The 24293-nt window shown below is 46.0% G+C and overlaps 1 protein-coding gene across 4 annotated transcripts in view; it reads left to right on the top strand.

Annotated features, from left to right (window-relative positions):
* The window catches only part of mark2b (MAP/microtubule affinity-regulating kinase 2b), a 48191-nt gene that overhangs the window by 22748 nt on the left and 1150 nt on the right, over window positions 1-24293 (top strand). For 2 of the 4 annotated variants that reach the window (XM_080022904.1, XM_080022903.1), the window contains 13 exons: window positions 1123-1193; window positions 1735-1791; window positions 3602-3838; window positions 4197-4316; window positions 4677-4776; window positions 5290-5402; window positions 5607-5681; window positions 5994-6045; window positions 6396-6550; window positions 7486-7580; window positions 12090-12236; window positions 17333-17608; window positions 23918-24027. In XM_080022904.1, the coding sequence (XP_079879030.1) occupies window positions 1123-1193; window positions 1735-1791; window positions 3602-3838; window positions 4197-4316; window positions 4677-4776; window positions 5290-5402; window positions 5607-5681; window positions 5994-6045; window positions 6396-6550; window positions 7486-7580; window positions 12090-12236; window positions 17333-17608; window positions 23918-24027 (1608 nt within the window). The remainder of the gene's footprint in view (window positions 1-1122; window positions 1194-1734; window positions 1792-3601; window positions 3839-4196; window positions 4317-4676; window positions 4777-5289; window positions 5403-5606; window positions 5682-5993; window positions 6046-6395; window positions 6551-7485; window positions 7581-12089; window positions 12237-17332; window positions 17609-23917; window positions 24028-24293) is intronic. The other 2 variants (XM_080022905.1, XM_080022906.1) reach the window with 2 other exon arrangements.

The following is a 24293-nucleotide window of genomic DNA, read 5'->3' as shown; positions in this document are numbered from 1 at the left end:
CGACCTAATAACAATAAGTGTAAACCTAGAATGAGCTACATCAATAAAATTAGCATAGAAATCAACAAAAAGCTTGACATTACACAACTGTTGTTACACTGCACCAGTTTAGGAGTCCAGTCTATAAGTTGGCAAATTTATGTAATTTGCATTCGGATACAGTATATCTTAACTTAGGTCCTACAGTAGCTTGTCTCTCTACATTGAATTGGGCAGGAAATTATGAATAGGGGTGGGGGTGCATTTTGATTGCGGCACATTATCAGCATCTGCGATGAACCATATTAATACAGCGTCCCGCATCATTTGATTAAAGTTTTTTTGTCGGAAGGTCCCAGATAGGTCATGAGAGAAAAATCAAATCTATCTAATATGTCACTCTGCAAGAGTTCCTCTGCAATAAATTACTGCACGGGAAACAAACTTTTGGCCCAGAGTGTCTGCTTACAGCCAATCATCTTTGAGCCATCATATGCATTTAGACAGTACACTTGTCTGTCTGTCCTTATTCGGCTGTTTCTGTAAAACTACTGAAAAAATTAGTTAAGATAACACTTTATTAATACTCCAGGGTAGGGAGAAATTCAGGTGTTGCATCAGCAGAAGTTGACAGAACAGTAGTGCAAGTCAAAAGAAAAACAAATCTAAAAGTTAGAAAACTGATCAAATAAAATATCAGAACAAATCCATAAACAGTTCTGTTAACTCACTTGTGAGCCCAATATGGGCAGGTTGCAGTTACGTTTAAGTAAATAAATAGTACAGTACACAGCAACAGTGCGGTAGCAGTATAGTAACTAAAATAGTGTCTTTATGCTAATGCTAACTCAATACTAATACTGTAATAAAAATAATAATGGTAGTATGACTGATCACAATAATATTTGATCATAATGCCAAAGTGGAAGGTAAGATGATAGCATTTTGAAAAATAATCATGATATGTTTAGTAGACTTTGTTGAATGCTGTCAAATTACTGAAATCGCATAGATACTTTGTGGCGTCCTGTCCCAGTGTCCTCCTGAGCTCGGCATCCCGATCTGCGGGGTAACCCCCTCCCGCCTCAAGAGCAACGGCTCACTGCCTCCTCTCTCTCTCTCTCTCTCTCTCCCTCTCTCCAGGGGAGGTCTTTGATTACTTAGTGGCCCACGGCAGGATGAAGGAAAAGGAGGCCCGTGCCAAATTCAGACAGGTGTGGCATTAAAGAGCTCTCCGTGTGTACGTGTGTGTGTGTTTTTGTGCGGTTGCGGCGTGGTTATTTTTAGATGTTTATATGCTTGGAGGAGACGGCGTACGCTTGGTGTCTGTCTGGCTGTAAGCGGGCGAAAAAATGGGAATGCGCGAGGCCTGTACGTGCGCTCGTTTCTGTTTGGAGGGAGGGAGTGTGTACGCCCTGCTTTACCGTTTCTTTCAGGTCCCTGGGGTGCTTGAAGTGCTTGAGTAGTCCCTAAACACACCAATATAAATAATAGACGATGAGATCTTTCAATTAATAAAGATTGCATTGAAAATTGATGATGCGTTTAGTTCATGAAAACGAAAGAAATGGCGCTTTAAAAAGTACTTGAAAGTCCTTGCCTTTGCATTTTGTAATGCCTCTTTAAGCGCGTGGGCGTGTATCACGGCGCTACGCCTCAGAAGAGTGATCAGTTATTTTCACACCAACTGTTTCTCCCCCCCCCCCCCCCCCCCCACCCCACCCCTCTCTCTCTCCTCTGTCTCCGTTGCTCCAGATTGTGTCTGCAGTGCAGTATTGTCATCAGAAGTGTATAGTGCACCGAGATCTCAAGGTGAGCGGGCACGCAAACGCCGGGCGCCCCGACTGCGTTCTGCACATGCGCGCACGCACATACTGTCATTGCGTATATCTGCCCATATGCTTCTCTCCCTCTGTTGTTTTCATTTTCTCCCCGCCCGTGCGTTAATCTTCATATGATTTGACGTCGCTGAGATGACCCCCTCCCATTGCCGAACCCGGGCTTAAACACAAAGATGATTTAATGCTCTTCTTCTGGGACAGAGGGCTTATGCACACACACACACACACACACACACACACACACACACACACACACACACACACACACACACACACACACACACACACACACACACACACACACAGAAATAATAATTTTTCTCTTTTTTGGTTCCATCCCAGTGTTTTGATCTCATGTTCCAAGGTGCTCACTAGCTTTTTGGCCCCCGTGCTCCTCTCTCTTTCTTTGCTTTTGCCTTTAATTTACTTGATTTAGATATGTATCTAAATGCTTCCAGGTCAGTTTGTTTCATAGAATTACGCGGCGTTCTAAATCCTCATTGTGGCGCCGGACTCGCAGGCAGCACATTTTCATGATTGCTGGGATTGTAAGCGCACCTCTCACGACCCCACACACACAAAATCACATTGTGGGACGTGTTGTCAGCTGCCTTTTTTTTTTTTGGAAACAAGATGGTGTTGTGGAACCGCACCTCAGTGTTTAGATGTCGGTGAAGGTCCAGCGGTGGGGCACACCTGGGTCCCACGCTTGAAACGGCGAAACACACACATACGTTGCCCTTGAGTGTGCTGTAAACGGCTTCTTTTATAGAATTGTGGTATTTTATAGACATGCGCCATGAGTGCCAGTGCTTTCCATTTCTCAGGTCAGAGCCTGGAGATAATGCCACGCCATGCCCCCCTCCCCCCCCCCCACACACACACACACACACACACCACACACGCTCCGTAGAACATTCTCATCCAGTGAAAAGTAAGAGTGCACCTGTTGCTAGGCAACCCTTGCCTCCCAGCTTGCTAAGTTTAGGCATAAGGACGTGCATGTACACACAGTCAGGAAAATACAATGGCTTCCCTTTTCTGCCGTGCTGCCTCCACACAGCCCAGGAGTCCTGCTTTCACCTCATTATCACTTTCCTCATCACTGAGGGGTTGTTTTTATTTAATTATTATTATATTTTCCCAGGCAGAATCATCGGCCTACGCGGAACACTTTAATGACAATCAAACCAAAAACCCCTTTTATTCCAGTCGAGCTGTTTCCCGTCATCCATCCTGCGTTGCAGCTGCATTATTCAGGGGTTGCGTGTTTTTCAGAAGCCCAGTGTGATTCTGTAGTTCTGCTTTGTGGGTCAGTCCTACGCCACCAGCTCACTCCTAACTTCCTCTCTGCTCCTGTCTTGTTCCTTCTGCCGCCGCCTTCTCATCACTTCTCGTCACCCCCCTCTATTTTTTTCCCCCTCTCACCATTTAATGCTTAGTTTTGTCTTCGCCGCCCTCTCTCTGTCTCTTGTCATAATCCGTCCACTTTTCCCTCACCAATGCACTTCTCTGTCCTGCCGTTCCCTCCTTAATCTTTCCTCCTTATTTATATTGTCCCTTCAATCTCCTCGCTCGTTTTCCCTCCTCACCCACTCTCCCTCTACAGTGTTTATATAAGTTTATTGCCATCACTGTTTTACATTAAAAATGCCAAAGCAGTTTACATACAAATAGCGTTGTCAGCAAATTAGTCTCTCTCTCTCTCTCTCTCTCTCTCTCTCTCTCTCTCTCTCTCTCTCTCTCTCTCTCTCTCTCTCTCTCTCTCTCTCTCTCTCTAGGCTGAGAACCTGCTGCTGGACGCCGACATGAACATCAAGATTGCCGACTTTGGCTTCAGCAACGAGTTCACGCTGGGCAACAAGCTGGACACGTTCTGCGGCTCGCCGCCCTACGCTGCCCCAGAGCTCTTCCAAGGCAAGAAGTACGACGGGCCCGAGGTGGACGTCTGGAGCCTGGGGGTCATCCTCTACACGCTGGTTAGCGGCTCGCTGCCCTTTGACGGGCAGAACCTCAAGGTGCGACAGTGGTCGGGGCATTTTCTGGTTGTTCGGCTTTAAAAAAAATTATAATAATAATAATTTCAGAAGATTGTTTGATGTGAGACCAACACTAGAATATTTTTTTTTTTTATGAAATTAGGATCTACATTTATATTAAGCGCTCGCCATGTCAGGATATGCATAAGCACTGATCTGCAGGAAAACCTTCACTTGTATACATTTCACTCGTAACTTGAATACATTTTAGAGCTACACACTTTTGCTTCACTAGAACAGTTAGAACAGTCATTTTGTGTGGGGGTATTTGTACCTTTACTGAAGTAAACTTGGCAAAAAAAATGTCCAACGATTGATCCCGGCCGTGTGTCTCCAGGAGCTGCGGGAGCGCGTTCTACGCGGCAAATACAGGATTCCCTTCTACATGTCCACCGACTGCGAGAACCTGCTCAAGAAGTTCCTCATCCTGAACCCCTCCAAGAGAGGCAGCCTAGAGGTACTCGCACACAGGGCCGTTTGTTGTATTTAAAAATTGGGAGTCCGATCGTCCTCAAGTGAGGCAATCCTGCAGATTTGGGGTCTCACGGTCTAAGCCTAAACTGTCAGGTCCCTCAAAAATGCACTGGGACACTATACTATTTAGTTACAATAACTACAAAAAATACACTCAAAATAAATCTACAGCTTACTTTTATTAATTTATATTAATCAGCACCTCCTCTCCTCTGTCCTTAGCTGTGCTGGTGTTCTCTCCTCCTGTATTATTCTTCTTCTTCTGCTTCTTCAACATCTTGAACATCTTTTCCTCTTCTCCTCTCTATCCCCCCCTGGCTGTGGGCGCCGTTGGTCCCAGCAGCAGATAATGAGGGATAGGTGGATGAACGTGGGCCACGAGGAGGAGGAGCTCAAACCCTACATCGAACCACAGCCAGACTACAAGGACCCCAAGAGGACAGGTACACACGAACACACACACACACACACATCCCTGCACACAAACACTCTCCCCAAACTCTCGAATAGTGAGGCGACACTGTGCTTTGAAAATTGAAAGGAAAGGAAAGGAAAAAAGGTTGCCTCGAGTCCATGTGAACCCCTGCCAGTCCAAATGGGTGTTTTTAGCAATAGATCTTCCATATGCTTCCGAAAAAGCCCGCCAAGTGGCTGATGGCGTTGGCAAACCGCTTCCCTCTAATGACTACCCCGAGGATGGGGACATTTTGGCTTCTGGCTGGTGTCGTTTTCCTGCCCTGACACACAGGCTCAGTGTGGGCTCTGGGGTTTTTTGGCTTATTAACTGTCTTAACAGACAGTCGGGGGTTTGCTCATATCCACCTTTAGCCATTTGTAGCACAGGTGTCCTGACCTATATTAGACTCACTTGTGTGTGTGTGTGTGTGTGTGTGTGTGTGTGTGTGTGTGTGTGTGTGTGTGCGTGCGCGTCTGCGCGTGTGTGTGCGTGCGTGCAGACATCATGCTGCAGATGGGCTTTTCTCAAGAGGAGATCCAGGACTCCCTGGTGAACCAGAAGTACAACGATGTGATGGCCACTTACCTGCTGCTGGATTATAGGAACTCTGAGGTACACACACGCCTAAAGCTGCGATGCATCATATGCCGTCTCAACTAACAGAAATACCTTCTAAATCCATTTCAAAATGAGAAACAGTGGGTATTTATCGTCGTTCGTTGGGACTGTATGGTTTTCAAATGACAAAATCACGTTACTGACTGGTGGTCTAAATGAATAAAAAACATGTTTCTCTCTCTCTCTCTCTCCCTCCAGCTGGAGGAAGGTTCAATCAAGCCTCGCCCTGGAAGTGATGTAAGCAACATTAATGCTCCCTCACCGCCCCACAAGGTACAGCGAGTACACAGTCGCACAACAAACTCACCGCTTTCTTCTTCTGCCCTTCCGCCTCTTAGCTTCGACCTTTTAAAAAGGGGAAGTTATGGAATTTTTTCTTTCTTAAACTTTTGAATTTTGAACAAAGCCTTTCTCAAACACCTGGGAGTGCAGATTTCTTTGTCCGTCGTCCCTCTGTGCTCTCCTGCGTTTCCTGCACAGATTCATCTTCAAACACACACGTACATCCCAGACTTGCCTTTAACACGCTTGTTAAAGTGTGTGTGCACACCCACTGACGCGCACGTCGTCTTTCTCTTTACCAAGGTGCAGCGCAGTGTGTCGTCCAATCAGAAGCCCCGCAGAGCCACCGACCAGGGTGAGATTGATGTGTGTGTTGGAATTGCGAGTGAGGAGCGGCGGGTGTAAATGGGGGAACAGGAGTAGTTTGGGTGGGGCGGGGGATCTACAATTTAAAGAGCAGGAAAATAGAAGAGGTAGGAGCGAGGGATGAAGCTCCCAGAGGGGGTCAATTATGAAAACACAGAGTAAAAGTACAAAAGAAACCTTAAGGAGTGTGTCTTGTTAGCTTTCTTTTTCTTTCTTTCTTTCTTTCTTTCCAATCCCCTCATCCACGCCGTCTTACCCCCTGTCCCGTTTCCTTTTACTCTCTTGCCACCCCCCTTTCCCGTTCTTCCCCTCTCCACCAACCTCCCCACACCACCTCAGGCACCTCCTACTCCAAGCGGGGGGCTCAGGGTGACAACCGCAGCACGGCAGGAGACGACTCCGGGAGGAAGGGCTCGTCGGGTAGCTCCACCACCAAGGTGCCGGCCAGCCCGCTGGTCCCCTCCGACCGCAAGAAAAGCGCCACTCCTTCCACCGTGAGGAAAACGCACACGCAAACCACATATATGCAGAGGAAGCACATGGTTGGTTGGGGCAAGTGCGATCACAGCCGCGCTGGCAAGGGATAGTGTTAAAATGACCGCAGGACACGAGCGGAACCCGTGAAATGGTTTGCTTTTGAAACAATGTTTTGTTTTGAAGTAAACGTCTGAGTGTGTGTACGTCCAAACGCGCACACACACATGCACGTGGAGGTAAACAATTGCTGGTGTGTGCGTACGCAGGCTGCAGACATCCTTGTGAATGGGTGTTGTTCTGAACCCACAACTGATCCCAGTGCAACCACCGAAAATCATATCTTAAGCTGTGGGCCCAGGATCAGTGTGGCTTTATACCTGTTGCTCGTTGATTGGTCTAACGGGTGACAGGTAAAACCCCCATCCCCACACACACACAGGAGAGGAGCCTTTGTCATGACAAGCAGTCCATCTGCTCTGGGGCTTTCTCAACCTAGCCCACTCTTCAGAGTAAACTGTTATTTTTATACTCCATCATCTGTGCCCTGTGCCAGAGGGCCCTGAAAACGCAGCCCGGGTGGTGTGTGGCGGGCAAATTGCCACAATATAATTGACTTTATGTAAGAAGTAATAAGCAAAGCTTTATTAATGGTCGACAAATACAGAAAGCGATGGTTGTGAGTCATTGTTTACTTTATTGAGGGAACAATCTAGTCAAATCTGTTGTCCAACAAAGGCAACAAACTAGCATCCCGTTGGTACCCAGGTGGTCGATCCCAAGGCCACAGTAGCCTGCCACGAACTTGCTGCCCTTTCATCATCTTCAGTAGTTTCTCTATTCTCAGCTGCTGTCATCCCTCCCGTCCTCTCTTATAGATTCCATCTCTTATGTCATCCATGTCTGTTTTTCTTCTTTAACATCTCCCTCTCTCTCTTGCTCTGCCTCCCTACAGAACAGCATTCTGTCCACTGGCACAGGCCGCAGTAGGAACTCCCCGCTCACTGAGAGAGCCACACTGGGACAGGGCATCCAGAACGGCAAGGACAGGTACAAAGACAGACACGCACACACACACTGGCCTTGTGATGCAGGGAAGCAATGAGTGAATAATCGCATTAAAAAAAAATTATAATAATAAAATCTGTCTGCCGAGACATGGAATGTGAGACACAGACTGTAGTTTGTGAATGAAGCAGCCCCACAACTGGCTTGTTGGGAAGACGGGGAAGTCGGTCACCGCCGGGGATTTAGGACGAAGCTGGAGCAGTTTACAAATCACTCGGTGATGGGGTGATGTACGCATGCCAGTTCGAGCCAGGGTTTCTGCAAAAACACACACACACACACACACACACACACAAAAAACAGGCTGACACACTTCTAAGTAGCATCCTTCACGCTCCTTCATCGCTCTTTGCCTGCTGAGCAATTTTTCCGATCTTTCCCTCCGTCCCTCAACGTAAGCGGTTGCAAAAGCTGAACTGCAAACCAGGAAAAAAAAGAATCTTCTGACTCATCTCACCCTAGGCCAGTTCCCTGGCCTAATTTTTGTCTCCAACTAACTGAGAACTTTATTCTGACCTAAAAGCAAGGCACAGAGAACTGGAGTGCCAGTCGGACAGAGTAGCCCTATTTTAGACTTCCGGTCGGGGCATTTTGTCTTTCCTAGACCAAGTTTACTCTCAACATTCTTTCGCTTTTTTTGTACGTCTTAGATTTGCTAGACCAGTTCTGTTATGACACACACACACACACACACACACACACACACACACACACACACACACACACACACACACACACACATTATTGTCCATTGTTGTTTTCTTTGTGGTCAGGCCTGAAAAGCAGGTAAGCTGGTGCCTATAATCAGTCTATAATCAGTTATACACACACACACACACACACACACACACACACACACACACACACACACACACACACACACACACACACACACACACACACACACAAACCCGTGGCCACACAACTGCATAACTCATGGCTTAAACCCTTCATACTCTCCTCCCACGCCAATCCATTAGCATTATTAACCCTAATGCTAAAGCTAGCCTCTAATGTGTAATTCATCAATCATCACCATCCCTGCTTGACTGTGTCGGCCTCAAGTCACCCTCTCTCTCCCGACATAGTGGCTGCACCCCTGTGACTACACTCGGGGTGTGTCGATGTAGCATGTGGCGAGTGTCAGGCGTGTCCATCTCTGCTGTGGAGGATCTAATTCACCCTATTTGTCGCCCCCCCCAAAAAAATCAACAACAAAAAAACTCTAAATGAGAATTTGCCATGCCATATAACCTGCCCCGCTTGAGGGTGTCGGGTGCATCTGGGAGAAGAGAGGGGTCGCCCATTACCGCGTAGCTGCTGTGGCTAACTGCTGATGTCTAGAGAGTCTGTGTTTGTACTGGTCATTGGTGATGCTTTGAAAGTATTTGGGGCTGGTCTACTTGTGAATATCCCCCATCCCCAACCCCAACCCCACCCCCTTTTAAACACTGTTTCTCTGAATCTCTCTCCTCTCTGTCATTCCTCTTCTTTTCTTCTCCACTGTGTATTCTCTTTTCTTTGATTGTGTTCTGTCCTTCCCCTTTTTCCTTTTTTTTCCCCTCTTTTCTGGTCCTCTTGTCTCTCTCTAAGGCGATTAGGGGGACTTGTGATGGAATATTAACTCCTAGCAGAGCTATACGCAGGGCTTAATAGGCTTAGGCATATACACACACACACACACACACACACACACACACACACAGGAATTCATATGCCCTACAAATTGCTATGCTGGATACACACTTGACATGCATGCACATACAAACACTCACTCAGTGAATGCTGTTACTTTTAGGGATGCACCGATTTATCGGCCGTACGTCTGTATCGGCCCATATTCGCCTTGTTGACTGCCATTGCCTATCTGCAAACAAACTGACAATCACCGATGGCAGCAGCCAGATTTTTATCTGTTGTGTCGCATCAATTTTGCACTGGCTAAGTGTTGTCGGCAGGACCAGCTCTTCCTATAGGCAACATAGGCGGTGGCCTCGGGTGTCATGCCAAGGGGGGCACGGTGAGGGAGCGAACTGGGCACAATTTGTGCATCTGTCTTCCTCTCCGACAGTCCCCAAGTGGTGCCGGAGATGGGGGGCGCCCGTTCTCTGGAAGTGCCAACACAGGCGCGATTGCCGTGCCAAAACAGGTTGTTTTTATTTTAGATGTACATTTTTTTATTCTACTCCCTTTCCTTATGGAACAAAACAAGCACCGTGCTTAATGGTGACACGATGGGATAACATAACTTTCTGAACAACATGGAGGGACCGAGGGGGCGGTACGATGGCAAAACAAAGAAAGCTTTGACTATATGTTGCTATGGTCGGGTACAAACACTGCGATAAAATATTAAAAACCTAATTATTTTTTCTGATATATATATATACTGTATATCTATCTCTTATACCAGACCAACTGTGCCACGCAGGAGACACCATGTGCAAATTCTCCATCTTCCTCGCTATAGCACCAAACAGCTTTCATGCAAATAATAAATAGAATAAAAACTTTTATATCAATCCACGTTTTTATGTGAGCCATTTAAGTGCAATATTTCAGAGAAAACTGCATCTGCCAGCTCCCTAAACTCCGGAGCAGAGTCTGCTCCTCCCTTTCTCTATATCTGTGAGGTAGCTACGTAACCTCCGGCTGTAATTCTGTTGCCGAGGATGGCAAAAAGTTAAATTAATTTAACTTTATTGCTTTTCTAATCGCTTTTACATTTAATTACATTTCATTTATGTTTCCCAAAAATAATTTTTATTGGGCTATGTGAACTACTGAAAAATTCTTCTCATTCAATGGGTCGTTGTAAAGCAGGCTATAAAAGCTTTTGAAATAGTTTTATTTCACAAAAATATGTCATGTGAAACGTTATATTAAAGGCTGTTTCATACGATTTAATATGTTTCATATGATTTCATTTGTGCTCATTCAAAGATAGTGTGAAGGGCTGAAAGACAACAGCTCTGTTATTATTTTATAATTAATATTTCTTATTTTTTTTATTAATACTTGTTTCCCTGGCACAAAAGGGGAATTGATAACAACAAAATGAATAAACAAAAAAAAAAAAATCGGCATCAGCATTTCACAATTGGTGCATCCATGGTTATTTTTCCATCACCAGCCATTCTAGTCCATGTGAGAAAGTGCGTCTCTCTCTCTCTCTCTCCCTCTCTTCCATGCGTAGCTCCTCTGTGTAATCAGCAGTCTGTTTGTTTGACCTCTACCAATGCCTTCTCTCTCGTACCACTCTCCTCCATCTCTCACTGGGTTGAGAGTGCTGCCACATGTTTTTGCCCTCTTTATTGTGTGCGTAAAGTCTGGTTAGCAACAGGCCCTCAGTAAACAACAACAAAGTTCAGAGGAAGTTCAGCGCTCTTGATAAACGTAACAAACCCAGATCTAGTTAATTCCCCGGTTTAGAACGCCCCAAAAAGGCGTTCCGAGTAGACAAGTGTCCCTGCTATGCGCCCCGCTTTACCCTTTGAGTTCCCAGCGCTTTCGAGAAAGGCTTGTGTTTTAATGTCTAAAAATGGGAGTAGTCTTCCTTCCAAAGCCTCAGAGGCGACCCAGCCAAAAGATTCTATTTTTATGAAAGAAAACGGCGAACCTCTTTTTTTTTTTTCTCCTTTTTCTTTCTCCATGAAACGGCAGCTGGCCACCGTGGCAACAGCTAACAAGGAGAGGCGGATTTTGCAGTGGATTTAAGTTAACCCCCCACTCCGCCGCACAAATGCCCTTCTCATGGAGGCCAGAGGAGATTGGCTTTTACTTGGCGCAGTCCCACAATACATCCCATAATAACTCCACACTTGTATATCGACGTGTCATGATGGGCTCTTGACAGGATAGCTACTAACTTTTACATATTTGAATTACATATAGTTATATATGTCATGCCTTAAGTACAAGGCACTCACACTTGGGTGTTTGATACAAAGACCAAGACTTTCAGTCCCGTCCGCCATTTTGAACAATTTATTGCTTTTTTTCTTTGGATGGATTTAAAAATAAGCCGAAGCTGGAAATCGCCGTTCCAGTCCAAAGATGAAACGTGAAACACGAGCCCAATGGTGTATGACCACAAGATGACTCCGGACGAACTCTTCTTGCTGTGTCTTTCCTTCTTTCCTTTCTCTTGTCTCCTCCATTGTTTTCCCTTTTCTGCACTTCCTCCTGTTCTTCAAACATTCTCTCCATCCCCCTCCCCCACCCATCCCCCTTAATGTGTTTGAAGAGTGCTGCTTCTAACCATGCTCCACCTCACCCCCCCCCCCCACCCACATGCACACAACCTCGCCCCACGTGTGTGGTTGTGTGTATGGGTGTGTATTGTCCGTCTGTGTGTGTGTGTGTGTGTGTGTGTGTGTGTGTGTGTGTGTGTGTGTGTGTGTGTGTGTGTGTGTGTGTGTGTGTGTGTGTGTGTGTGTGTGTGTGTCCTGTGTGCGTCCTGGGGCGGGGCACTCCCTCCCTCCATCCCAGCCTAAACACTCCGGGCTCCCGCACCTCCACCGCCTCGGCTGCCGCCGTCCTCTCCTCCTCCTCCTCTTCCTCACGCCCCCGCCACCACAAGTCCCTGTCCTCCTCCAACCATCCATGCCCCTCTGACCTGCACGCACCGCGGCCCAGGCAAGTCTCTCTCTCACTCACACACACACACACACACACACACACACACACACACACACACACACACACACACACACACACACACACACACACGCACGCACGCGTCTGCCTTCACAGACAATCCACACTAGCAGAGGCACAAGCTGGCACACCAGGGGTGCAGTTGGACCACTCTGTGTTTGTTGGGCTGGTTGTTATGAAATTAGATGGAAATTGTGTCAAATTTGAGTGAATACAAAATACATTTGAAAGAAAATCTTTCCAATTTCATAACAAATATTAACTTCTAAAATACTTATTGAGTAGAATTTAGTGTAGAAAAGGGTGTATCTATTTTCTTATATATTCAGTAAGTGCTGTTCTATATTTAGTATAGCGATATATATTATTTTTTAGTTACAGTTAAGTATACTTTAGTTTACGGTATATTTATTATTAAGTTTGCAGTTCATGTGTTCAAGGAGAAAATTGGTTCTTTCCACTTCCTGGTCAAAAAGTTCAGCCCTCGCTTGTGAGCCCAAAATGGCTTTGTCTTGTCTGCCTGAGGCTTGAGCCATGATTTGCATAAACGCAGCCGACGCAACACCGACCTGGCTGCAGTGGCACCTTGCTCAGCGGGCAGCCATGAGGGAGGTGGGCGGGGCTCTTGTGTCACTCACCGACTCCAGCCATGTGGAAACGCTGTCCGGCAACAACCGAATGTTCAAATTGTAAATCTTCTACTAGGATCTTTTAAACAGCTTTGTGTTGATTACGGTATTGAAGAAAAGGGAGTGGGTACAATACCACCGTTTTGCTGCTGTTTGATTGCCAGTTTGCAAGAGTGAAATACCTGGATTGCATTTCATCGTCCATTTCTCCAATTTCAAAGAGGAAGTGAATTGAACTGTGAAGGCGATCACCAGACATCGTTGCTGCAGGCCACCTTAGAAGTGAGCTCAGCATGGTCTTGTAATGCTCTTTATGTGGATACTTAAATTCCAGATTGCTCATTGGTTCCACGCCACAGGGACGCACCTCATTTCCTGTGATGGATCTCGGCATTTACTTTGGTAATGGCTTGGGTTTCTGTGGTTTCTGTGCAGAGGTACTACTCTCCCGCCACTGCGCCGTGCCGGCAGTGGTCTGCCGACCCGTCTATGTGCTCGAGCTTTCGAGGAGGCATTTTGCCGGATGAAATGTATTGACTGTATCCGACTCTGTTTTGGCTTTTTTTCCCAAACTTCCCCTCTACCGTCCATAGACTGTAGACCCTTTACCCGTCGCTATAAATGGTTAAAGTTCGAAGCACAATGTAAAATCGGTTTTATGTGCTCCTCAAGTGTTCCACTCTTTTTTTTTCCTGCCCATTCATCAGCACAGGAGTAGCAAAATCTTAATGTGACATTAATCATAGCTGGATGTATTATCTCCACTCACGCCGGTGGCAAGATTACAGAGCTGGGCGATGTGGGCGGCAAATATTTGACAGTTCCTATCTCTTCTCCATCTTTGGAGGTTATTTAATATCAACAGGCAAACATGTCTGTTGCTCGGTAATAGCCTTGAAGTAGGCAAGCGACGCTGACGACACTGTGTGTTTCTGGCTAATGATTATTTTCATAATCTATCAATCTGTTAAAGACTTTTTCAATTATTTAACTTATCTATGCGATGCATTTAGACCCTGAAAGGTTTTCAACACAACTTCAGATTTTATAATCACTTTACCAGTTTACCCGATTCGATGGACACGCCTCGTCCGTAACCCGCCTGGCTGTTTTTGAAAGGGCACACAACGTCAGGAGGCCAATTGCCTGAAAACGAGACCAGCAGGTTTTGTTGTGCTCCTTATTCCAAGCGGTCCGTCGTCGAACTTCCTTTGTTTCGCAAACGAGAGACCTTAAAACCGATATGGCCGGAACTTACCCATCAGACAATACCTCGGAGCAAGATTACCAAGTCGCAAACCTGTTCCGGGGGAAAACAAAAAAAAGATTGGCGTCAGAGTGAAGGATTAACAGGGTGTAAGGGTGTATTCTATACGAGAGCAGGGAAGTGAGGGTTAGGCTTGTGGCCTTGTGACATTTACTACAAAACTGGTCCCAAGGGGATTGGAACAAGTTGAATAAGCTGACGGGTTGGAGAGGAACTGAGGTGATTGAAACAAAAGATTCAAGATTCAAGATTTTTATTTGTCACATACTTATGCATACTTTCATACATTAATGCAGTTAAATGTAATGCAACGCACCCGGTGCGTCGCATTACATGCAAAATATCTTATTGTTGTGTCTTTGGATTTAATTGAGGCATGCAAAGCCACCAAGTTATTCTGGGAAAAGCGGTTTGAGAATTTAATTGCAAACAAAAACAAGACAATTAGCGTGTATTCATCATGCGGTCGCACACAAAAATATGTCCATAAACAAACAGGTAAGGAGCCCTTTTTATTTATTTTTTATTTTTGAGGAAGTCAAAACCCAAACCGAGCACGCTGCCAACACTCGAATGAGATAACCACTGTGCCAAAAGTTGTAAGGCAAAGCAATTCACACACAGTTGAGGGGGAATTCCTGTGGAAGTTCGTTGGGACGTTCTACAAACTCACCTCACAAAGTCGGTGCACCAAAGGAGCACCAAAATTTAAAAAAATATCCAACATATAAAGACTCATTTAACATACAATGTATATCAATGCAAGTTAAGCACACTTAAAACATAATAAACAGCTATATAACACCTGTTTGCAAACAGTCTTGTTCTTCTTCGCCCGCGGAAGCCATTCTGACTCTTGAAGTGTAAAAACAACCTTTTTATTTATTTTTTCTCACCATCCCCCCTTTGCCCAAATCCAACATATAAAAATGAATGAATGCCAAAAATTCATTGAATCTCCGTCCATGCAAATTGTCCCCACTGTCATCTTTACTTGGTCTGTGTTTGCTTTTTTTTTGTGTAACTTGCTCTGCTTTTTTAATGTCGGCATGTTCTGCAGCTTATGTTGTCAATGTGTGTTTGTCTGAGGGCTGCCTTGACATTCAGAGTTTTCAGTCTTTGTTTTGTTTTTTTTAGCCTAACCTGACACCTGTCATACTTTGGGCCCCTCAATTTCCCCCCAGAAAACAGATGCTTGGCATTATCGTCATCATCCAAAACCGCATGGTTGCCTTTTCTTTTTAAACAAGGAAGCTGCTGTGCTAACTATAGATTTATCTGCAAAGTTGTCGGACAAGCTATTCATTTATTTTTTAAATCTCTAAATCCTCTTAATTTAAGATGTCAGTTCCCCAGGGAACCCCCCCCCCCCCCCAAATAGAACATTGACAGGTTGCCAATGCCAGGGCAGCCCTCCACTCAGTTCTGTTGTGCACTGTTATGTCTGCTCTGTGTTGAAGTCTCATTCTGTTGCATGCGCCGTTCAGCTGTGAGCTTGACCTGTTCAGAACCTGGTTGGGAACGCTGGAGAGAAGGTACCACTCCATCGCATAGACTGCACCCTGAGTGAGGCGCACACACCGCTGTCCCCCAGCACATAGTCTCTCCCCCTCTGGCCCCATCTCTGTTCTTGTGTGTATAAACGTTCCAACCCCCGCCCCCCATGCCCCAAAATGAATCCCCGCTCTTCCATTAGCATTCCTTGGAAAAATAATTTCCTTTAAAAAGTAAATAAATTAAAAAGAAAAGTTTATTAATTGCAAATCCTGAACACTGATAAAACATATTCCCTGTGTTCGCACAGTGATGAGCCTAAATGAACCATCATATCAAAACTCAGTGGCTCCTACCTGACAGTCCCCCGACACCAAATCTGTCCTAGGATGGTGATGCACAAGTGCCCACACTCCCAAACACACGCCCACACACACATAGTCTGTCTTCCCTCCCCGCAGACCCTACCTTCCGATACTTTATAACAGGCTCTCCTTCCTAGTGTCCCTCATCTTTGTCTCCTCGTATCTCCTCGTCCAGCTTTTCTCTCCTCGTATCTGTCATTTTAGAAGAGCCGCGTGCGTGTGTGTGTCTCTGTGTGTGTGTTTGTGTGCGTGTCTATGCGTGTTTTTCACGTTTTTTTTTTGTTTTTTTTTTGCAGTGCTTACATTTTTTTTGTTTATTCTCTGGCTATCGGTAAATTACCGGATATTGAAGCCAGTCATCAAACGTCTTCCTTTATGTCGGACACTTGACTGAAAGGCCTCTCTCTGTTGACCTCTTCGCTTTCTGTCGTGATTCATGTTGATTGCCAAAGTGTTCGGAAATGCATTCTGTGTTTGTTCTATTCCTATGAGAACGGGAGGCCGGGGGGGTTGACTCTTGTGTTGGGGCATGAGCCATTTGTTTTTGTCTTTCTGTTTGTCTTTTTTTAATTTTTTATTTTTTTGTCAATAGCGGGTATTTGCACGCATTTAAAGATAAGCGCGAGGTTTTTAAGAGCTTTTGCCCCTCGTCGAGAGAGGGAAAGCGAGGGAACAGGTGCCTGATGCTGAGGCGGAGAGGATTAAACCCGTGTTTGTGTGTGTGTGTCTGACCTGCCGCGTGGACTTGAATGGCTCCAGGGATTAAATGGCGCATCAGTCACCGTACACACAGACAGGCTCCAGCGCTGGGTCAGGGACACTCATGCCTCAATGTCTGGTTTAAAATCTTCCGCTCATCCCTTTGTTTTGCGCTTGGCCCCTATTCCGTCCCTCGTCTTCTTCGTTTGTGTATCCCCCTTCTGTTTCCCTTCTCTATATTTAGTGTGTGAGGTCAGGGAGTGCAGTCGGCTCACTGCGTCATGCGCGGTGGGAACGGTGGAGCCTGTGGCGTCCCGTCTCTAGGGCTAGGCGATCACTTCTTACATCATCGCGGAATTATGACGGTCTCCTCCTCTTGCCACTGTTGTTATCTGCATGAACAAGGGGGACTAACTAGGTTCTGAACTCTTAAAACGATTCGAGTGGGTCTGGAAATCATATGTAATATTTAAGAGTGATGAATGTATAGATATTTAGTACATTTCCCCAAGTGCTTATAAGTTCCACATCGCCCAGCCCTGCCCCAGTCTGTACGGACTTTCCCTAACTTTCTAGTCCGAGATGGAGGTGAAGTAATCCGTCCGTCTTACCCCCCCGCAGTGCACCGCCCCAGCGCGCGCCCGGGGCCTCGCCGTCGGCGCACAACATCAGCAGCTCCACGACGGCGGCCGCGGCGGACCGCACCAACTTCTCGCGGGGCGTGGCCATCCGCAGCACGTTCCACGCCGGCCAGCAGCGGGGGGCGCGCGACCAGCAAGGCTCGGCGTACCCGGGTGGTCCGGCCTCGCCGTCGTTGTCGCACGGGAACAGCCAGGCGAGGCGGGGCCACGGCGCCACGGGCATCTTCAGCAAGTTCACCTCCAAGTTCGTACGCAGGTGAGTGGTTGTTTGGGGGTCTCACTAACAAGGGTATCGCTTGAAAAGATTGAGAAAGTGTATGATCAATGAATGCCTTAAATTAGATTTTAAAAGCATGGCGCCATGGTGTTTATGTCTTTTTATGTTTTTCTTCTGGTAAAAACCAAACCAAGTTTTGTGTACCTTGCTTATGGCGTGTAACAGTGCCGAAATTTGACCCACTGGTAACTTTGCTGCCAGGAACCTTTTTCTTGACGAAATCCCACGTCCATGTCATTTTGTTTTTGTGTTGAAGAATGGGGCGGCGGTCTCGTCCATATCGGCAGCTTGTGACATGTAGACGAAGAGACCGAATTTCCCACTAATCTAGTTGGGAGATTGCAGTTTTTGGGCTCTTGCATTGTAGCTGTTACATAGGGCTCGAGGATAGAAATAGTACCGACCAGTGTGTTGAGCTAGTCAGGACCGGACAACATTAGAGAATGCACATAGGCTTTTGATAAACTAGTATCATAGGACTGACTCATCCAAATCAAAATTCAAAGTAGTTATTTAAACAGAAATTACAAAGTGCTTTACATAGCACATATAGAAAAAAAAACAACATAAAACTTGTGTGTGTGTGTGTGTGTGTATAGCCAACCTTTTATACGCAGAAGTGGTCGACTAGAGTAAACCGACGGGGGTTGCGCGTGACAAAGCTTGTAGAGAGGGAAGCTACAGCCACTAATGAAGTCATTCCACTCCGATCTTAATTGGAAAATGCAGCGTTTGGCAAGAACCCTCGCTTCTGGGGGGGGGGGGGGGGGTTATTGAGAAACAGAAGAGAAAGGAGGTCAGCATGCACGTGTGCAGGATCTGGAAGAACACTACACACACACACACTTTTCTCACACACACACAAGCGCGCAGTGTGCGCAGGTAAGGTTAAGATTGTCGTCATCAGGTGAGTCTTCATGACATCACCCGTCTGATTCACCTGTGTGTGTGTGTGTGTGTGTGTGTGTGTGTGTGTGTGTGTGTGTGTGTGTGTGTGTGTGTGTGTGTGTGTGTGTGTGTGTGTGTGAGTGTGTGAGAGAAAATGGGGAAGCACAGAAATGGAGAGAAAAACAAATGCTCCTGCTCTTCACTTGTAAGACTGTATAGGTGTGTGTGGATTAACGAACAGACAGTCACTCTTGAGGCCTCCCACTCAGATGGCGACAGTATCCATGGTGACACCGGAGATATCGCTTTTCCTCAAACTATAAATACCATTGGTGGGGACACCTTGGCACGCGGACACACACGTGCATGTACACACACACTCAGAGCCTGGCTTGCGGGTCGGAAGTAGCAAAGGTGGAGACAGGGTTCCAGTGGTACCATTTTTCCAAAATAGACACACACACACACACACACACACACCCCAGGATTTTTTTTTTTTTTTTTAATACATCCAAGTGGCAAAAGTGTGTGTTTGACTCTGTGCGTGCGTGTGTGTGTGTGTGTATGCATCTACACCTGCTCATGTGTTTTCCTTCAAACTATGCTTTCTCATTTTTTACACATTTGATCATGTCACGCCACAACGTCCTTCCGCTCCAACCACCCCCTTTACAGGACCACTTGGTATCGCGTGTGCGTGTGCGTGTGCGTGTGCGTGTGCGTGTGTGTGTGTGTGTGTGTGTGTGTGTGTGTGTGTGTGTGTGTGTGTGTGTGTGTGTGTGTGTGTGTGTGTGTGGGAATGTTCCAATACCACCTGGGGGAGGGGTGGGTTGGGTGGTGAGGACTCAAATTTCCCACAGAGCTTATGAAAACCCTCCGAGGTGTTTTGCCGTGTACTCAGAAATGTTCATTGACACAATTCAGACCCTTTACAGTTATTCCTATTTAACTTCCTCCAAACCAATTGGTCCACATTTTAACCCCCCAAACCTTCATTGCTTCCATTTAACGGCTTCAAAGCGAAAGCCCTTCGTTCAATTGTTGAATGCTGTTTGAAATAACAAGCCGTCCTAGGAAGTTCTTGTTCATTTTTTTTTTTTTTTTTTTTTTTTTTCATTTCCAATACTGCAGGTTGTCTTTGCAGCAGCGTCACAAAGGCTCACGTTTATACATACTTTTTTTCTTTTTTTCTCCTTTCTTTACCCCTCTTTTTGTTTTTGTAGAAATCTCTCGTTCAGGTTTCCGAGAAGGTAGGCAACATCCCCAATGTTGAATATAACCCCTTGATATGTATATATTCTCTCTCCCTCAATCTATATATATTTTTTATATATATATAAATATCTCCTCCCTTTTTTTGGTGTTTCATGCAGCTCTTTCGTTGAGACCTTCCCCTGTGCCTCGAGCCTTATATTTCCCTCCTTTGTTCTGTGGTTGGACCCTTTTCCATTCATTTATTTATCTATTTTTTATTTTTATTTCAGCCCTTCGGTTCTGATTGCTGTATTTTGGCCCCGTTTCTTTTCTTTTTTTTTTTATTCATTTGAAAAATAACATCCCTTCACTCACACCCTCCATCATGACGCAGCACATTAACACCCTCACCCAGCTCGCCCTCCACATCCCTTCATCCAATCTTCCCCGACGACCCCACCCTTCCATCAATTTAACATGTGTGCGCGCGGCTAAGTCAATAGATAGTCTTAGATCGCTATAATGGTAATACACATAGTAACTGAGTCCTAAGCCCCGCACGCTACCCCTTGACATTCTCGTTCCGTTCCTGTAAGGTTTGTCGTCGTCGTCCAGTGCCTCGTGAGAAGCTGCCCTAGCCCGGCCCCATTTGTGAAGACAGGATGTGACATCAGCATTGTGGTGCAGGAAGTGTGGAGTAGTGTGTTTGTATTGACCTAGTGTTATACCTTGGACCGCTTCCCTGATTTTACAAGTAAGCATTTTTAAAGAGTTATGTTATTATTATTATTATGATCCCTCTCAGGGGTACTATTAAAGGCCAGCTTCGGTATTAAACAATTTGAAGCTAATAATGAGATAATGATTCGTAAGCGTCGGCGTACATTTTTGACAAATAACTGAGTTTAGTGCCAAAGATTTCACTCACTCGTCAGATGAAAATCCTCCAGTGCCAGCTATAAGCCTTGTTTGCCATTGTGTTGTTAAATCTTGACGTTCAATTACTATCCCCTAAGTAAGCCCTAACTTAACACCCCAAGCGCATTTTTGGTGCTATGTAAACTGAGCTTCTGGGTATCCACATCGTATTGCAAATGCTATTTTGCTTCCAGACTTGTGAGGTTATTGTTATTTTTTGGGTATATTCACCCCCCCCCCCCCCCCCCCAACAATTCCTGGGGGAAATCAATAACCTGTCTTGTTTATGTTTCGAAAACCGGATTTATTTCATTTCCGGAAATGATGTGTTTGTGAGGAGTTAGAGAGGATGGAGAGGACGCGGGGGGTTGGGGCCGCAGTGTCTTGTCAGGCTGCACTCTTTCTGGAGGCTGCACACTTGTCTTTTTAATTTTATTTTTTTCTCCTGTTGTTTCTAAACTGGCACCAGCTCTCTCTCTCTCTCTCTCTGTAACATCAGTACTGGATTGCTTTGACCTACTCTGGCTGGAAAAGACCCTTTTACACTGTGGACACACGTACACACTGAACCATTCACAGGCATGGACACACGTGTGTGAGAACACGGGTTGTTTCCCACTAACTTTCCTATTTCGTATGTTTCAAACATTTGCAAACATGTATGTTTTTCTTTGACATGGAGACGCTATGTTTGTATAATCTGTGTCTTATGTTCACACACACACACACACACACACACACTCTGCTGGCCAGCTTTTTCCAGCAGGTAGAGAGCAGTTCTGCTTTTTATAGCGGTGCACTGGTCCACCTGGTGGTGAGAAAATGTAATAGCACCCAACAAACGCCAAGACTGCCACCTTCTTCCATTTCTTCCACATATGAGAAGAAAGTACCTGAGAGGTTATTGGGAAATAATGCTAAATAAGCATCACTATACATTCAAAGGCCACGCTTTCAATATGTCCAAATAAACCTCCTTTGTTTAACCGTTAAAGAAATGGCATATTGAGACTTTGTATAGATAAGAGTGTAGACAAGCCTCTAGCCTGCGTATCCCAGTGTTTTTCACACGGAGTCGACATCACCCAAATAAACCGCGTCGCGGCAGCCATTTTGCATCATTCCACACTCACCTGAATCCCATTTCATTTTCAATGTCAGTTGAAGCTACATTGACCATTTCAAACGCCTCACCTACCTAGTCAGTGTCTATCAACGTCCCAACTGTGTGGTCACCCCCCTACACCTGTCATGTATCCACTCACGTTAACCATGATTATTTTGCAGGAACCTGATGGGTTGTTGTTTTTTTTTTTTTTTTATTATTTGCTTTATTTATTTTTCAATGCTGGTATTCATGATAGAATGAATATGAGAATGCACATTGTTCATGTGTTGTGTTTTCCTACTCGTATTTTACTTGTCGGTTGTTTGTCTCTGTATCAGCTGTGTTGTTGTGTTTGTTGCTTAAGTTTCTTTCACCTGTCTGTTATTACTTATCGTTTGGTTTTTTTTTGTTCCTTTTTGTGGGTTTACCAGTCGTGTGCGTGAGAGTGAGAACGAGAGCCTGTTTTGAATGTGTGTGCGCGTGTCTGTGTGTGTGTGCGTGCGCGGTGGACTGGTCTTTTAAGGCATTAGCTCGTGTGTAGTGTCACGAATACAACAGGGTTCCGGTCGCGGTGGCGCGGTCATCAACGCCTCCCTGAGCAGCGGCGCCGCGCCTCCTCCCCATGCCCACCACACCGTTTCAAACCATTCCAGTCGGGCTCAATCCGTTCCATTCCAACCCCCCAAACCTCCGCCATCTCTATTCTGAACTATTCCACTCTTAACTCCAAACCATTTCATGTCCCACCAAAGTGTTTTCCACTGTGCTCCAAAGTCAACTGCATTCCTGTATATTTCGCCCATGCTACACCCCCCCCCCCCTCCCAGTGCACCGCGGGAGCTAGCTAGGATGGAGGTTGTCGGAAGTAGATACCACGGCGGTGCAGTAATCCCTTGCTTGCGCATTGTGCGCTTGGAGCGGAATGAGTTTGATGTTTGGAATTGGCGAGCGTCCCGGCTTGGTTTTGGAACTGTTTGGTGCCCCCGTGGAGGGTCGGACGACCCGAAAGCGGCGCTTCCTGTTGACCAGTGAATAATGTTAGTCCCGTGTTACGGGGTTGGGAAGCAAAAAGACTAAACTTGTGTTGATTTTTCTCGAGGAGTCCGTATGAGGGAGAGGGTCGGGATGAGGGGAGCAGGTGAGAACCAGAACCACAACCGGATTTAAATCAAGCAAACACATGATCAATGAAAAATAAATTCCCAGAATCCCCAACCCCCACCCCGCCTCCCCAATCCCCCAACCACCTGTTTGATCAGTAGATCATATCCAATCAATGGATGACATCTGAGCCATGCTTGTTTGTGAGTGGCTGGGAGAAGGGTTTCTAATAACTGAGCTGTAATTGGCCGGTGGTGGTGTCCATGCAATAGGTGTTAACCAATCAGGGGATTATAGATTTGGACTGGTAGTGAATGGGAGCATCCAAGACAATGCATCGGTGGGTTGTTGGCGGTGCATGTTGGTGCGGGTCTGTGTGTGGGTGCGGGTGCGGGTGCGTGTGTGTGTCAGAAATATTTTTTCCGGTACCCAGTTGTGCGTTGCTGTGCAATTTGACATCAAGCACACGTACATACAAGCGTCCAGCACAGACAAAATCTGAATACAGAGAGACTGGTACACACACACATACACAGATTTTGTATCAAACCAAGAAATATTTCTGGTGCACCACTAAACCAAATTATAGTCAATTCGGAGGCGGGTCCTCACAATTATAGTAAAACAGACAGACACACACACACACACACACCTGGGTACTCAGAAAATGTTTTGTTTTGTTTGATCTATTTTCAAATCCTCATCCCTCTCTCTTCCCTTTCTCCTTTATAATTTCTCCTTTTTATGTCTTGCACTTTTTGAGTCATTCTCAATCCCTCTTGCTTGACTCTCACGCTCTCTCTTTATACGTCTCCGTCCTGATCTCAATCCCTCTGCTCCTCTTCCCACCTTGCTTTCTCTCTCCATCCCTCTCTCGTCCCTCTCTTCAACCCCCTCTCTTGCCTTCAAAACATCAAAAATTTTATTCTGTGCCCTGCTCTCCCCTCTGCCTCGCCCTCCTTTTCCTTCAACTCCCCACCCCTCTCTCTCTCTCTCGCCCCTCTCTCTCTCTCTCTCTCTCTCTCTCTCTCTCGCTCCACGTTCTCTCTCTCTCTTCATCCTGCCATCCATGCGTCCAGGTCCATGTTGAGCAGCACAGTGGACAAGTCGGAGAAGATGTCGGGCGGTGTTCTCTCCTCCTCCTCCAACAACGACGAGAACAACTCCTCCCCAGGCTCTGCCAACACCGGTACGGCCCCGGATGATTGTTTTCTTGCTTCCATGTTTCAAACACACACCGATCAGCCACAGCATTGAAGCCACTGACAGGTGAAGTGAATAACATGGATCATCTCGTTCCAATGCCACCTGTCAAGGGGTGGGCTGTATTAGGCAGCAAGTGAACAGTCAGTTCTTGAAGTTGATGTGTTGGAAGCAGGAAAAATGGGCAAGCGTAAGGATCGGACAGACTTTGACAAGGACCAAATTGTGATGGCTAGACCACTGGGTCAGAAC

Source organism: Zeus faber (genome assembly GCF_960531495.2).
Source record: "Zeus faber genome assembly, chromosome: 22".
Lineage (NCBI taxonomy): Eukaryota > Metazoa > Chordata > Actinopteri > Zeiformes > Zeidae > Zeus > Zeus faber.
This window is presented reverse-complemented; position numbering and strand designations above follow the sequence as displayed.